The sequence below is a fragment of the Echeneis naucrates genome, chromosome 8, assembly GCF_900963305.1.
Source record: "Echeneis naucrates chromosome 8, fEcheNa1.1, whole genome shotgun sequence".
Classification (NCBI taxonomy): domain Eukaryota; kingdom Metazoa; phylum Chordata; class Actinopteri; order Carangiformes; family Echeneidae; genus Echeneis; species Echeneis naucrates.
The window spans coordinates 17,847,575-17,864,322 of NC_042518.1; the positions used below are offsets into that span (position 1 = coordinate 17,847,575).

Below are 16,748 nucleotides of genomic sequence, written 5' to 3' on the forward strand. Positions count from 1 at the left end.
TCTTAGCTTTATGTGCAATTAAAACAAATACAACCGTTTCATTGAGGATTTATTCTCCAATAGTAATGAAATGTGAAGCAATAATAATAACACAATACCATGTCACAGCTTTTGTAAACAAACCATAATCTGAAGGCTTTGTTCAGCTCAATTTGAAAGAGAATGTGAAAGCTGACAATGTGGACCACCGCCAGGTAGCTAAAAGTCAGAGATATTATGAAATGAAATGAGATAGCAGATGACTGAATGAGTGTGTAAGTAAATGTGAAACGTGTTGTTTTGTTGTCCATCCACCCGCCCATCTACTGTCTTTCTACACCCATTCCTGACCTGTTGCTATGGTTTCAGCCAATGGGGGCTCTCTTTGGGCTGGCAGGCGGCGATGGTAGGGGGTCAAACAAGTTCACCACCGTTGGCTCGTTGGGGGTTGGGATGTATGTCTGAGGTGATGGTTTGGAATGGCATTGGATAGGATAATGGGGAGTTGATGTGCTGATAAGGTAGAGGTGTGTGTGTGTGTGTGTATGCGTGCAGTGGGGTCATGGAGGTTTTTCAGTGTGTACAGTGGAAGTTGTGCATGTGGAGGTGTGGGGAAGGGGCTTGTTTTTTGTATGTATTTAGTAGGTTGGGGGTGGAGTTAGTGATATAACTCAGCATTGATTGAGGATCAAAGGGCTTTTCCATTTTTTTGGATGGGGGTGTCAGGTATTCTGGATGCACAAAAGACTATTCATCTGTGTTGGAGCCTCCTGGGGTTTTGGGTGGGGTTTAGTTGGAGGTGGGGATGGGGGGTTGGTTGTTTTTGGTTAGGGTTAGGGCCACTGATAGTCCTTTGAGTGGGTTGGGTGCGGAGCGGTAAAGATAGTTATGGGTGGCAAAGATGATTGTTTCACATTTTAACATTTAGGCAATTTAGGCACAGTAGAATGCCACTCTATCATATAAGCAGCTTTAGGAACGAGGTCAAGGGTCAAAGGTCCTGCAATACCACAATAGATACAACAACAGTAGCATACTGTGAATTTGAGGTAAAAAAAAAAAAAAAAATCAACATTTTAAAGGAAAAAGAAAATTGGTATCAAATGTTTTCTCTTCAAAATCAGTTTACCTTCTTAGGGTCAACAATGAAACCACAGGTGGTAGAAAACAGTTCTGCAGCGAACACATGGATCAGAGCCCAAGGTCACAAAAGAGGAACTACTTATTAATGAATTAAATGCTGGAGGGGGAGAAGGGTCATTAATGTGGATGTTGATGTGCAACAGTGAACGTGTTGTGGTTGAGATGCAAGTGAGGAAACATACACAGCGTAAATGCACCACCAAGCCTGTGCACAGATACAAACACTAATAAGGATAGCTTTGGTGGCACACAACCATTCTCCCAATGCGTTCACAGCTACCAGCCCCAAAAGACAAATGTATGTCTATGTCTAATCTATGTCACTGCAGTTTAAGCTGATGCCATTCTGACATCCACATGCAACAAGCCATATTTGACGCAGCGTTGTGTGGTTGTACAAAGCTCTCTGTTTGCATCACCAGAGCTGATGGGTGCAGTGATTGTTCACCAGTTTTATTTACCCAGTTTTTTTCAATGCAAGTCACTTCAACCCGTCCAAAGACGTGCAGATTTCATTCTCTCATTGTCAGTTTTAAACCTGTCATTTTCTTTTTGTTTGTTTTTTCCATCTTTATATCACAAGAATACGAGTTTTTCAGAACCTGCTAACAAAGTATTTTTCTCTCCTCAGGACCAGAAAGCTTCAGATCAGAAACATCCCACCTCACCTACAGTGGGAGGTGAGTTCTTATTCATCTTTGTTGCTTAGATAATTTACTCAGTCTGTTGTGACTTCACATTTCTGAAACCGCAAGATCTTCTCCCAACAGCCTCTTTGTTCAGAGCTTGAAAAACAACCCTGACTCTGGTGTGTGTGTGTGTGTGTGTGTGTGTGAAAAAAAGGTTGACATAGATGTTTTTCCTTTTTCAATTTTTGACAGACAGTTTTGGCAAATCTGAGGACGAGGATCTTAAAACAAAAATTGTTGCTCAGAGATGCAATAAAGCGATTATGATATTAGTATGTATATAATGACAATATGACTTTTAAAATTTTTATCAGTTTCATTATATACCCTACAAATATTTTTACAAATGAAAAAATATGTACATGAACTGTTTACTGTGGGTATGTTGTATACTACTTATTATACTCATCTATTTTCCACATGGGCTGATATGTCTGTGCAGCAATTAAAAAAAAAAACAACAAACAAAAAACTACCTTGGATCATAGTCAGCTGTTTTCATATTTGAATTGGGATGTGTAATTATTATATGCTGACTAAAATCTTTAGGGGGAAAAACAAAAACACTTTGGTCACCATGTCTCACTCAATAGTAGTAATGATCATGTCGACTTATTCTCGATTTTTGATTGTGAATAATAATGTTACTGTGCCAAGTCTCAGGACTGTATTTGAAGGGTGTGTCATTTTCAAACCAGTGCGCTCACAAAGTTTTAGCACAAGCATGAAGGAAAATGTGTTCTCTCAAACCTGTGTAGTTTTTTCTGTTGTTGCTGCAGTTTTCACAAAGCGATGAGTGTTTTTGTAATGAAGTGAACAGACCTGAGCTCAGCTCTATATGAGTTTGAAGACAGTTAAAATTTAGAGCAAATAAGTCAAAATGGCCAAAAACAACAGCTTTGTGGCACTGATGAGCCTCAGAGGTTTAAATAATGTCTTTGACTGCAATGTTCTGCCAGTGCAAACCTTATCATGTCCAACCTGCAGCAAAAAGCAGGAGCTACACGAGCAACTGCATCAGAGCAATGGCCAAAACATTTAGATTGTACATGAGCACAAAGACATTATAACCATGGTGACCAGACTTAACAGCATTGGACAGTGTTTCTGTGGTTGAAGATGAGAAGGCAGTTTGTACGGCATCATGTGAATGTCCTGGACCAGCGCACATAGATTTAATAGTTGCCTCCTCTCATCCATCAGACACAATCCAACTACAGAAGAAGAAGACAAATCCTCTGCTAATCAACTATAATTATACATACAAAGAGAATTAAAGTACTGCATTTAGGCCATTTGTTAGTGGTGAACAAACAAAGTAGAAGCAATGAGAAAACACACCTGGAGCAGTGGACAGGGTGACTCGTTCTGATTTGTTTCCAGAAACAAATCAGATAATGAATGTAATTCAGCTTTCTTTACATTGCACACCACAGATTGATTGGAATTAGTGCCTTAGTTTGTGGCTCCCTGCCTCGTGCAGTCCACATCTCTCTCTTACAACTTGCCACAGACAAGGAGCAACAAAAAGTGACCCTATGAGCTGCATTAATTGGGATGTACTAGTCAACCTGATCTCACTTCTACCTGCAGTTTTGGGCCGACTAAACTCTCCGTCTGCAGTTTGCAAATGACTGTAATCCCAAAGACGCAAATCTAAGGTTTGTGTTACAACTTCATACTTCCAATCTTGGAGGAAGAAAAAAGTCAGTGCGGTCAAAATTCTACAAATGAAGGAACTAAACCAAATTTCTAGCTTGTAGCTTTCATCATAGTCATCAAAGTCCAATTCATATGTGAACACATCTGCCTTTTAGGCCTCTTTAATTAGGCAAGATGGATTGGAACAATGGTCAAGGGATTTCAGGCCCACGGGGCCTGAATATTTCATTCTTTAATTCATATTAAAGAAAGGTAATTTTGATGGCACATAAAAATTTCATCTTGTAAATGTCATTAAAGATCTGTAAATGTGGCCAAAAAATCACCACAAATTAACTGTACAAGATTATAATATCTAAATAAGTTTTGAAAAATGTCTATATAAATTCTATAAAGACAGCAAAAAAATCTTGATTTTTAAGCCATGGAAATAAACTTTTATAATGGAAAAAAATCCTCAACATTATGGCCTCTTTGTCTGGGCCTCAACACTTCTCCAGGCTGAGAACTGAACATTGTGGCAGCCATGTCCTCCATTTGATGGTCCCCACCAGCCTTTGATCCCCATTGGGCTGAAGTCATATGACCTCAAGACCAGCCCATTTTTGAAGAACCCCTGTAGGCAGATACGAATGTGTTCATGCCCTTTTCAAATTTCCCACGTCATAATTTCCCAGTGTAAATGAAGAGGGAATATTGAGCTCTACTCTGAGTTCTCTTTGTTTTGTTTTTTTTTTTTTTGTTTGTTTGTTTGTTTTTTCATCTGTTCAAATTTAGCATTCAAACCTGGCAAGTGATGTAACCAAAACCTTTTTATATACCTTTTGTGCGTACATTATTGAATCCAGATTTTAGGAAAGCAAAAACACATTAAAATAAACTGTCACAGAGCTTCAATGTAGTACATAAAAAAACCTTTTAAAAAAAGCTACAAACCTAAATTAGATGAAATCCCACTTGGTCTAGTGGCCAGTGTGGCAGTCATATAAGATTATTACAGAATAATTCTTCCTCCACAGAGCTGACAACCAAACATGTGGCTGACAAAACACACACATTTTATTTCTCTTTCTGCCACTTCATCACAAATGACTGCAATCTTGTCATCATTTCTGATGAATGTAGACGCACAAAAACATTATATTTCTCTGTTTGTCAGTTGGCTCAATACGTGTGCTGTCTATTTTGTATGTGTGGCTGCATGAGAATGTGTGTGTATGTGTGTGTGTGTGTGCAGCCTTGCTGTTTTGCTGAGGGTGGGGCACATGGCCTGCCTCTTCTGGCAGGCAAAGGCAGGGGGGAGTGACTGACTGAGTGAGTGTGTGCCCCCTCAGTATATGCTGGGTCCTCCCCCCTCTTTATGTCCACATGAGGGCAATGTCTCACCACAAACACGCATGCTATCGTCTTCACTGTCCCAGTACATCTCATTGGTCTATGAATTATCAAACATCTGGACACACAACAACAACAACAACAACAGATCGGAGCCTTTATCATTTAATATCCCAACATTTGCTAAATTTAATTTTAAGATAATTTTATAAGCAACCTTTTTTGTGTTGTTAATCATGTTGTCTAAAAGCTTCCGAAAGAGGGCCGAAAAAAATGCCATAAATTAAAATTATTTTGTGATCATTTTTGTGCCATTTCTTCTCAAGAAAATATACAGAAATTATGATGATGAATGTTTTTGCTTGCACCAAACAAATAGTAAAAATAATAATTAATAATTCTGTTAATACTGGAGAATATATGCACTACAATCTTTCATAAGTCATGATATGTCATGATACATTTACCTATTATTAAAGATAAATTGGTATTGAATTTGACCATAATTTGATTTAATTTCTATTTGGATAAATAAATGATAAATTATTCTTTCAGATCTTTTCTGAACCATAATAAATATGTAGACTTAGTAGTTTGTCTATTCCAGCAGAAATGAGAGGGAAGACACAAACAAAACTACCTGAAAATTAAACCATACAACATAGAGAATGGAATCACATAAAAATGTCAAATTATAAAATGTAGACCTTATTTTTGTAATTAGTTTACAATATGTATGACAACTGAATTGATTTTTCTATGAACAATGTTTAGCAATTTTTAGAAGCATTTGCATTTTTTAGAAACAAAGTAAATATATAATTTGACGGACAAAGCAGTTCAACACAAAATGTTTGTGGAATCATAGCTTTTGTTGTATGCTGTTGTGCTGTTTGAACTGGGACCATCCATGAGTTTATATTAGAGAGGCAGCTTAGCCTCTGTTGCACTGCTGAAAGGGAAAGGTTTGTCTTGACTGGAATAATTGGACAAAATGCTGTTGGTCATGATATCAGATGTTTGAGCCTTTTGTTTCTCTTTGAATTGATCTTAAATGAGATGACACCACTTCTTACATCTATCAGGGAATCAAATAATCAAATGAAACTGCCATTGATTTGTTTGTAAAATCAGTCACTTTCAGTCTTCACCAATAGAGAAATTCTCCATTATTTGATTTGACTGATGTACTTTGTTGTTTCCCTCTGCAGGTTTAGTTTATCCCAATAAAATGTGAAGTAATTGTGAGTTTCACTACTGAAGAATAAATAAAGGATTTCACATAAACAGAACAAACTTTGAAATGGTAAAAAATAACATGTTTTTTTTTTTTTTTTTTGGCAAAATAATATCTTTCTTTCTGGATATGCCATTGGTTAGACCCTGATCACTAATTGGGTGCTCCTGTTCTCAGCAGTAATATGGTTAATCATACGATCACTGCTGTGCTTTCAGCCTCTGACATTTCACCCAATGAATGTGTTTCTCACTGAATTCAAAACGTTTTCCCTGGCTATTATTCTAAATTTATTATTATTTGCACAGCTACCAGTATGGACTAAAACATGTGCACCATTTAACGGGCCGAAGCAGAAAATGATCCTCTCGTTTTTATGACCCATAATTAATTTAAATCAAAACAATTAACAGGTTTAGAATTCCAGTCATCTTACAATACACGGTATCAGTAAAGTGTGTCGGTATTTATTTCTTTGTATGGATGCATTTGCTTTAACATTTCTGTTAATCTTTATTTCATCTTTACATCCTGTAAAGATAAAAGCCAAAAATGACATGATCACATCTGTTAAAAGCCTGTGTTTAATGGAGAAAAGAATTAAGTTCTGCAAGTGACTTTTTCTCATCTTGTGTGTGTGTGTTGTGCGTTTCATGCAGTGAAAGTCATTAATCATCTAAAAATAGTTCTACTTAAACTTTTAATCCAAACTCATGGTGTTTGCTCTTCTTTCTCTCTATCAGGTGCTTGATGGCCTTTTGGCTCAGTGTGGGACTGTGGAAAACTGTGAACAAGGTAGGAGTTCAGACACATACACAAACACACACACACACACCTCAATTTCTACATTCCAAATATCCACCAAGTCCAGGACAGGAGCAGTATGCGGTTTGATCAGGGGAAACTCTCTAATGGATGTGTTGCCTGTGACATGCAGCACTGTGCTGCCCCTGAGTGGCCATGGCTGGAAACTGCTACGTTCATTCATGAAAAACAGCTTCCCAGAAAGCGGCAGATACACAATGTTACAACCAAAATGACCCCAACTTGGTGTTTGTTGACAATATCAACAACAACTGTTAAAAGGTGATGCCACACAACATATTTTTTCAAAAGAAGAGAAGCAACTTGTCAAATTTTGGATAAAGGGGAGAAGAAAATTTCTGAATTTTCCCTTAGAGAAAAAATTCTATTAATACTTTACTAAAGTTGTTGGATGATGTTTTGATTGTTTGTTTAAGAATTTCTGCCATTAATGTAAGGAAAATAAGTAATTTCAGAAATTCAAAAAAAGCCTTTGAATTGCTTTTGCTTGTCCATAAGTTTGCCAAATCTTCCTTAGTGTAGATATGAAATAACTATGTCCTGTCAGACCAGTTTACCTTATCAGACAGTTTCCAATCAGAGGAGATGCTACTGTGTTTTCTCTGGAGGACTTCTTTGTCCTGACTCCTCCTCTCCTTCAGGGCACATCAATGAGATGGGAAACACTAGAGAATGGAGGAAGCAGAGTCAGCTGAAAGGAAAAGTAGCTAGTTAATGATGCATCCATATGGAAGTGCTCCAGATCCTGGTGGAGGACCAGATAATCATGCATAGTTTAGCATTCATTATCTATCTATGTAACAATATCTTTAGATGCATTTATCCTGCTGAGTGGCTGTTGCCATGAGACCTTGTCTATCTCCTTTATAAGTCCCTCAGTAGGGAAATTTATTTTGCAACATGATCATGTTTTGCTTCGTGACATTGTTTTAAAGTTGAGGGACACTTGCAATATTTAGATATTAATTAAACACAGAAGAAGGAAAACCTGTATTCTTGTTGGAAACCTGAATACAGACAATAAATAAAATAAATGTGGGTCTGTTCCAGGAAGTTGCAATCATAAGTCACAACTATCGCCATCAGCAATTACACATTAGATGCCCCTAAATGTACAAAATTGTACTTCTTAATCACAAAGCTTGTAACAACTTATTGCAAATTATTTATCATTATTAAGGGGATTTGAATATGAATGTGTAAATGAATTTTACAAATCAACATCTGATCCGGTCATCCAGGATGTACTTCATGAGCCCTTGTTACATAGTTAAGACTGGTCAAACCTAACCTTTATTAACCCAACGTGTCTCTGTTAATGCTCCTTCTCTCAGTGAACACAGACAGTGAGACTGCAGTGGTTAATGTCACATATGCCTCCCGGGAACATGCCAGGCAGTAAGTTCCTCTTTGTTGATGATTTGTCTCTTCCTTTGACTGGTTTCAAAGTCAAGCTTTGCTTGGCACTTGTGCATTCAGTGTCAATACTCTGCAACATATACCCATAATAAAACACAACAGAATTTCCAATATAAAGATATAGCTGAGTAGAACATGATATAACCATTTATCAAATTTATCAGAGTGAGTGTCTTAATAGAGCTGCAGAAACACATTCTATGTCCGACCTCCCTCATGTGACACCTAGTGGTCAAATACAGGATCTGCAGGACACACCAGAAGGTTGTCCTCTAATTTACTTCTCACATCAACACACTGACTTGAACAAAGGCGACGCAACAATTACGTTTAGATAAAAGTCCTGCATTCACAGATTTATAGACGTACAAACAACAAAGCCAGGAACAGCTGAAAGTTCTGTTAACTGGTAATCAAAACAGAGAGTATAATAGGAATACCCATAGTTAGGTAGTAGTATTACGATTAAAATCAATGCGGTTAATTGTACTGTACTAATAGTTAGGCTTAGTAAGAGGTACTGATGTTGTGACACCATTTAATAGCAATTCTGAACATTACTCAGAATGTAGGCGATGGTCTATATAAAAGCATAGAATGTCATGTTTTAGTTTGAATTTCATTCATACTCCTCTGTGCTTGTCAGAGCCATCCAGAAATTGAATGGATACCAGTTCGAGAACAATGCCCTGCGCGTCTCCTACATCCCTGATGACATCTCTGAGCTGGAAGGTGGTCAGCGGGGGCCTGACAATGGCCGGCGTCCAGGCTATGGGCCTCGTGGTGGGCCCCGCGGTGGGTCCCCAAGCTCAGGGATGCCTCCCAAGCCTCCACATGCAGACATCCCACTGAGGCTGTTGGTACCTACGCAGTATGTTGGTGCCATCATCGGCAAGGAGGGAGCTACCATTCGCAACATCACCAAGCAGACCCAGAGCAAGTGAGTGCTGACTTTGTGCATGTGTGTGTGCGTGCTTCCCTGCTTGTACGTGTATGCGCGTGTGTCTGCATAGACAGTGCTATTGTCTTGGGTGACATACAGTAACCTGAAAAATAGCTGTTGGACAAACACACACCCTACAGGGGACATTAAAATATAAGACTATATTAATATTACATTTTCATCATCAAAGTCACAGCTTGTGAACAGGCAAGGCGGGCTAGGGGCCCTAGGCTGCTGGAGGGTCCCCTTGAGAACCAACAAACTGAACTTCATGGTTGTATGTCAGAATGCAGCTCCTCCCCCTTTAACAGCCCATGGATAATTTGCAGTGACATTGTAGTAGGAAACCTCCCTAAAATTGCCCAGTGTCATTCCCTTTGGGCTGTATTAAATTCAGGCTGTCTAATTCCACTAGAGCTGCACCTATATGCAGGATTATTCAATAAATCCTCTTACGAAGCCTTCTTCTGTAAAATACCTGCGAAAAAAGGTTCTGATTATTTTGATTAGTCAAAGTATGCAAATTTGTTTTCTTCCTGTCTCATATTGTATTTAAGGTGTGCGAGTCAATTATTCAATAGCCACTAATTGATCAGAGCACAAGCTTATATACACTGTCATCACTTAAACACAGATTCTGACTTGTTGACTCGACAACCTGCTTCAGAGAAAGACACACAGCAGAGGCCATGTTTGTAAAGGATGGTGCCACCATATATATGAATCTGCACTTAGTCTTATCCACAGTAACCTGGCCTCTGGTGGTTGTCTACTGTCATTCATTCATAGATATAGATTTATTTTTTCTAGGGCTAGATTTATTGTTGTTTCCTTTATTACATGAATTGAATGACCTTGAAGAAAGTGACAAATCTTTCATTTTTCCCATTGCTGCAGGATTGATGTGCACCGTAAAGAGAATGCAGGCGCTGCAGAGAAGCCGATCAGCATCCACTCCACCCCTGAGGGCTGCTCAGCTGCATGCCGCATGATCCTGGACATCATGCACCAGGAGGCTAAAGACACCAAGACGTAGGTTTCCAACAATGACGTGTCAAACATGATCCCAGACACAGTATTCATTCTTTTTTCCTTGATTAGTAACACATTTATGATTTTTGTTTGGTTTGGAGGGCTGACGAGGTTCCTCTGAAGATTCTGGCTCACAACAACTTTGTGGGACGTCTCATTGGAAAGGAGGGACGCAACCTGAAGAAAGTGGAGCAGGACACAGACACCAAGATCACCATATCCCCGTAAGGCACACTCACTCTGGACTCTCTGATTGCCAGTTTCAAAGTAGAAATTGTGTCATTGGCATTAGTTCTGGAGGAAAATACATTTTCTAAGACGACCATTCTGGGATGTGCACAGGCTGCAGGACCTGACACTGTACAATCCCGAAAGAACCATTACAGTGAAAGGCTCGATTGAAGCCTGCTGTCTGGCCGAGGTGGAGATCATGAAGAAGGTCAGAGAGGCCTATGAGAATGACATTGCTGCTATGAATGTGAGTCTACACACACTGAAACACAGACACACAAGTTGAATTAAATCATCATTGTTTCTGTCACTGGTGGTGATATAGTGAGTCTTGGGAACTAATTTCATGTATTTATCCTCTCTGGGTTCATTTTAATATCATTTCACACACAAACATAAACCTGCACCCAGTCTCTAACCTTTAGTCCTCTCCACAGCAACAGACACACCTGATTCCAGGGCTCAACTTGGGCGCTCTGGGCCTCTTCCCTTCTTCTTCTAACATGCCCCCGCCTCCACCTGGAAATGCTGTCAGTGGTGCCCCGTATGGCTGTTTTGGGGTAATGATACTCCACAAAGTGGAAAGTGAAAAGTGTTAGAAATGAGGCAGTTTTGTGTTGTCAGCTGTTTCTCAGCAACCAGTAGATAGAACCACACTATAATTTACTGTATCCTGGTTTTATTTGTAAACTTGAATCTGGACTTGAATGTATACCATACACATTGGATGGTGATGTTGTGTAGAGATAGAGTGTTGAGAGTCTGGTTTTCCTTAAGGAGTCAGTTTCTATCTTTGTATGTGTTGACTATTTCCTGGAGCAGCACAAAAACATTTTATTTGGACTACATGGATCAGGATCACAGCCCACATAACACCACATTTCTTCATCAAGCAATATAGTGTTGACTGTGTGTTCCTAGGCTCCAGAGCAGGAGACAGTCCATGTCTACATCCCAGCACAGGCAGTGGGAGCCATCATTGGAAAGAAGGGACAGCACATCAAACAGCTGAGCCGTTTTGCCGGGGCCTCCATTAAGGTTGGAAACCATCCATCCTTTTGTATGTCAAGGTTGTACATTGTGTGAAGTTCCTCAGTGGTGAAATTGAATCAAATCAAATCAATTTGTATAGCACCCTCTTTATAGAGTTACTTAAATTAAATGAGCAAACAGTAGTGGCAGGGAAAACTTCCTTTAAGGGGAAGACACCTCAGGCAGAACTATACTCAGGAAGGGCAGCCATCTGCCCTGACCAAATCATCATATCACAAAAATACATCAATATATTCTCTGCAGGATTTGATTCATCCATCCATCCTTTATCTTTCCTGCTCTGATGGGGTCATGGCCTGGAGTCAATCCCAGCTGACTTTGGGTGAGGGTGGGGTTCTCAGTCCATCACAGGTTCCGCATATAGAGACAAACTATTCACAATCAAACTCACACTGAGGGGAGCAATTTCGAGTCACCAGTTAACCTAAACATCAACATCTTTGGACTCTGACCCACCTACACCTGTTTATAGCACTGATCTATTTTTTCTCTCCTCTCCTCTTCTCAACACCTTACCTTTCCTCCCATCCTCAGATCGCCCCAGCTGAAACTCCAGACTCTAAAATGAGGATGGTGATTGTTACGGGCCCCCCTGAGGCTCAGTTTAAGGTAAATACCAGGAAGATGCTTCTCGTTGATAAATGCTAATTCAGTTTCATCTCAGCTGAGACTGTAAAGAAATGGATTATATCTTCTCTGTCTCTTTCCTGTAGGCTCAGGGCAGAATCTACGGCAAATTGAAGGAGGAGAACTTCTTTGGGCCAAAGGAGGAGGTCAAACTTGAGACTCACATCAAAATGGCCGCTGCTGCTGCAGGAAGAGTCATCGGAAAAGGAGGCAAAACAGTAAGTGCCTTGGTCTTCTTTCAGAGTGATCGTTGCTTTAGGGAGAATAATGAAGTGCTTCTAACAATCCCTTTGGAAAGGACCCTCTTTTTGCCATCAAATGCACTTAATTCCACCTCTAAATTTTACATCTCCAGGTGAATGAGTTGCAAAACCTGACAGCAGCTGAGGTGGTGGTGCCCAGGGAACAGACGCCTGATGAAAATGACCAAGTTATTGTCAAGATCAATGGACATTTCTATGCCAGCCAGGTACCCCTCCCTTTCTGCTCCACATGGTCCACTGTGCCACAATTTCAGTCATGTGGTATTTAGTATCTTTCACTCAGACTGTGGGAACAGTCACACACCTGACAGAAATAACTCAAAAATACCACATTTCACTTGTATAAAATGACATCTCTCTATCAGAGGGACCTAGTAGGTGACATTTAAACATGTAGGCAATCATTACTACTACTGTTTGAGAAACTTCTCTGAGTGTTAACCTGACGAGGTTGAACTGTGGTAAAGCTCCCACAGGAAGAAAAGTACTGAAGCTAATTAGATAAAGTAGGTTAGACTAATTAGCTAAAGTAGGTAACAACTCCACAATTAAAGTGAAAGTGACAGCATATCATCATTGGAGAAGCAACAATCCCTGGAACCTCATCCATGATGCTGTTGTACCTGTGTGACTAGAGTCACACTAGAGTTGCATTATTGCATCATTCAAGTTTTGGTAAATCCTGGCAAATATAATACTTGGGATCAGAAAAAATACATTCTTCTATGCTATCAGATATATAGAACATGTTGAAACATCGGCATAATTAACATGAGTAACATCAACAATGCAGTGTTTGACCACCTGACCCATGGCTCTTGTTTGCTACCTGCATGGATTTAGCTTAAGATCATTTCTGAAATCTTGATCAGTGCAGCCACAAAACGTTTGCTCCTCTCCTTTGTCCTCCAGTTGGCTCAGAGGAAGATCAGAGACATCTTGACCCAGGTCAAACAGCCACAGAAAGGTGGGATGGGCATGAGCCCCGGCCCTCATCCCCAGGGCTTCACAGAGATGGGCAGCCCTACGCAAGGTCTGACTCAGGAGCACCAGCCACGCAGGAAGTGAGGGTCCCCACATCCTCCTCAAATGCCGTGGGGCACCCCTGCCTGACGGGTAGACGGACGGACAGACATGCACGGACGTATAGACAGACGGACGGATACAGGAGAGCGACACACGGACCCAGCGATAGACAGGGAGAGATATAAAGAGGGAGGGAGTACGCCCGATAGCTAGAGAGAAAGATAGGTGTTTAGAGAGAAGGAGAGATGAATAAAATCAAAAGATGAAATGAATAAAAAAGAGGATTAAGATTAAAAGAAACTTGAGAACAGAGACCAGATGCCAGGCCAGAAGAGACACTGATTGAAGATGGAGGGATAAAGGAGGGACGGAGAGAGGGAGGGGTGCTGTCCTCCTAGTGTGCCTTTGATGGGGCTGCAGCCCAGTCCTGCTCTGTTGAAACTTTAATGGATCCTGCTTCAGACGGGTGTAAACAACATGCACCACATTACTCGCCGTATAAGGTGGAGCCTCTCTGCTGTTGTTCATACCGGTCACTGTGGGATCACAGCTGTGACAGAGGGCTGAGGCTAAATCTGTTTTTCCTCAGACACACTAGCAGGGGCCCATTTGCCCCTCTGCTGCCTCCGACAGACCTCTCCAGCCATCTGCACTCAGTCCTATATTTTAGGGTTTTTTTTTTTTAAACATAGAGATATATGTATAGAAATGTTTTATTCAGAGCTATTATTGATAATATGCAGTGAGGCGGAGGTGGGAGAGGGAGCAGGGGAAACTGTTGCAGAGGCTCAATGGGATAGGTCACAGGTCCGGCAGTCGCCCCACCCACCCCTAACCCCTGAGCCAATGATAGTCTGTAAGAGGGGCTGTGATGCTAACACTGCTCTTTAAAGACCTCTCTGAATAGCGGAGAGATTAGGAAAAAAAAGAGAAAAAAGGAGAAAATATGAGGTTGTAAATATATAATCTTCATGTAAATGTTAAGAAATGCTGCGTCTGGCCGTCTTGCCTTTCTTCTAAAGGGGTCCTCTGTATGTTCCCCAGTCCCTGGTTGATGAAATGTAGCATATTGTAGCCTACAGCGGGGCCTAGAGCTGGGGGACACTGAGCATCCCCCTCCACATTCAGCTGTGTGGCGGAAGGCGCAGCAAGAGACAGTAAGGGTCGCTGAGGTCGCAGCTGGTCCTGCAGTTCTATTGCAGTGGCTTAGCTTACACATGTGAAACCTTCGTACAACAGCTGTATAAAAATGGCCAGCAGCTATGCTAGCTGGCTAGCGGCCCACACCTTAAATGGCATATTTTATATATATTATATATATATGATATGTGAGTTAGCCCAGCCCCTCGGGTGAATGTATTGAAGGCAGGGAGTCAGATGTGAGGTTTCGCAACACCTGTATGAAAAAGTCCTGCAATGATGGACAGACCAGGTTAGTCTTAGACTTTCTGCTCATTGCCTTCCTCTAGCACTAGGCATGCAAGGCCAGTCATGGACAGGACAGAATGGTTCTCTCTTTGGAAGACCTGGGGGGTCCTTGAGGACTATCCCTGTATTAAAGCCATGTTTGTTCTTGACCAGTGCTCGCAGGAAATCTGTGGATGGTCTTGGCAGAGCACTAGAACCAAAATAAAAGGCGAAGTCTTCCAAAACTCCTTGCCTTGAGCGCAGAGAAGGTAAAATCAGACCGAAGGTGAGCAGCTTCCTCGTTCTCTCTCCCAATCTGCCAAAGGCCTGTGGGCGGAGCCTCCAGACCCTGCCTGTGTATGATAATGAGGGGCGGGGTCTACACCTGGACACTCTCGCCAAGATTAGAACAGATTAGAAAAGAAAAGAAAAAGAAAAAAAAACTACCTCAGGGTAAATTTACCTCAGTATTCCTAACTTTTTGTTGCTTGCTGGTGTTTTATATAAGAAGAAAAAAGAAGAGCTGTTCGTCCTGAATATTCTTATTTTTTTAACGAAAAAAGTATTTTTTTTTTCCTTAGGTCTTGTTGCTTTGGTTATTTTTTTCTGTTTTTTTTTTTCTTTCTTTTTTTGGTGTGATGATGGTTGAATGAGCTCAGGATAATGAAGAGGAAGTGTTTTTATTTTTTTCAAAGTAGAGGGGGCTGATGTTGGAGGGAATGGTTATGTGCCATTTTGCCTTTTCTTAGGAGTAAAAACACGCCTTCTGTCTTCCTGAAGTGTGATTGGAGCAGCCAGTTGGCCAATGGGGAGTGTTATTAACTTGATAGGGGTCCTAAAGTGCACATGGTGACCGAACATGCCACTGGGGTCTCTTTAAACTGAGCTCACGTCATGATGGGTGGGTGGGGGTTGTTACTAATGTTTTACATCATACAGAATGACAGAATGGCAAATTCAGACAACCTCATCCTCAGGTCGCAATAAGTCACTACGAGTCCCTTATCTCGTGGGTGCTGCCCCACCTCCAAGAAGCCTCCTCTCCTGCCTTATTGTGATGAAATCATCATGAAGCTCCAAACATTATGATAGGGCTTTAAGTATTCAAAATAACAAGAGGTGATTGACCCTCAAAGAGGACATGTGACAGTGAGCTTTCAAGCCAAATTCCACCTTGTCTTTTTTTAGCTTTCTCACCTTGAGGTCAATAACGTGTCAGATCAGAGTTGTGTTGAACGCAGCAGAAGCAGCAGTGAACCATGCACAGCATAACTGTACATGGAAACACGAGAGGGCATTCTACCTACACACCTCTACCTACACACACACTCACTCATTCACTCACTCACTCATTCACTCACTCACTTACTCACTCACACACACACACACACACACACACACACACACACACACACACACAGACACCTTAACTCGCTTCTCTGAATGTGAATATTTCTAACCTGTGCACTGACCATGACACCTCAGATGCCCCCTTTTGGCTTATATGTGTGCGGTGACTGAGTGAGTGAGTGTGTTTGTGTGTGTGTGTTTGTTCATTGGTTTTTAATGTTCATTTTCGTCAGGGGATGTGGTGAAACTTACAAAAAAGCAGAAAAAAGTAGGACAAGAACCTATGGCCCTCCGTTTGTGTTCCATCTCACCAAAGGGAGACAAGAACCTTTTCAAAAAATGGGAGCAGAAAAAAAAGCAAGAATGTTTAAAACAACAATAGATTCAAATAATCCTGTACATAAAATCTTAAAAAATGATGATCATAATACTTTTGTATTTTTGGAGAAAAAAAACGTAAAAACTTGAATGGGAAAAGCCGTTGAGAAGGAAGAATTGTCTCTGAAGGACACTGCCAGATAACTCAC

The 16,748-nt window shown here is 40.7% G+C and overlaps 1 protein-coding gene across 2 annotated transcripts in view; it reads left to right on the plus strand.

Moving 5' to 3' along the window:
- The window catches only part of igf2bp1 (insulin-like growth factor 2 mRNA binding protein 1), a 46,095-nt gene extending 30,700 nt beyond the window's left edge, over positions 1–15,395 (plus strand). The window contains exons 3-15 of one of the 2 annotated variants that reach the window (XM_029507879.1): positions 1,754–1,802; positions 6,789–6,840; positions 8,205–8,268; positions 8,936–9,229; positions 10,130–10,264; positions 10,366–10,488; positions 10,607–10,742; positions 10,933–11,055; positions 11,417–11,533; positions 12,083–12,157; positions 12,262–12,393; positions 12,531–12,644; positions 13,351–15,395. In XM_029507879.1, coding sequence (XP_029363739.1) covers positions 1,754–1,802; positions 6,789–6,840; positions 8,205–8,268; positions 8,936–9,229; positions 10,130–10,264; positions 10,366–10,488; positions 10,607–10,742; positions 10,933–11,055; positions 11,417–11,533; positions 12,083–12,157; positions 12,262–12,393; positions 12,531–12,644; positions 13,351–13,506 — 1,570 coding nt within the window. In that variant the 3' untranslated portion in view covers positions 13,507–15,395. The remainder of the gene's footprint in view (positions 1–1,753; positions 1,803–6,788; positions 6,841–8,204; positions 8,269–8,935; positions 9,230–10,129; positions 10,265–10,365; positions 10,489–10,606; positions 10,743–10,932; positions 11,056–11,416; positions 11,534–12,082; positions 12,158–12,261; positions 12,394–12,530; positions 12,645–13,350) is intronic. The other variant, XM_029507880.1, reaches the window with a different exon arrangement.
- The last annotated feature ends 1,353 nt before the right edge of the window (positions 15,396–16,748 follow it).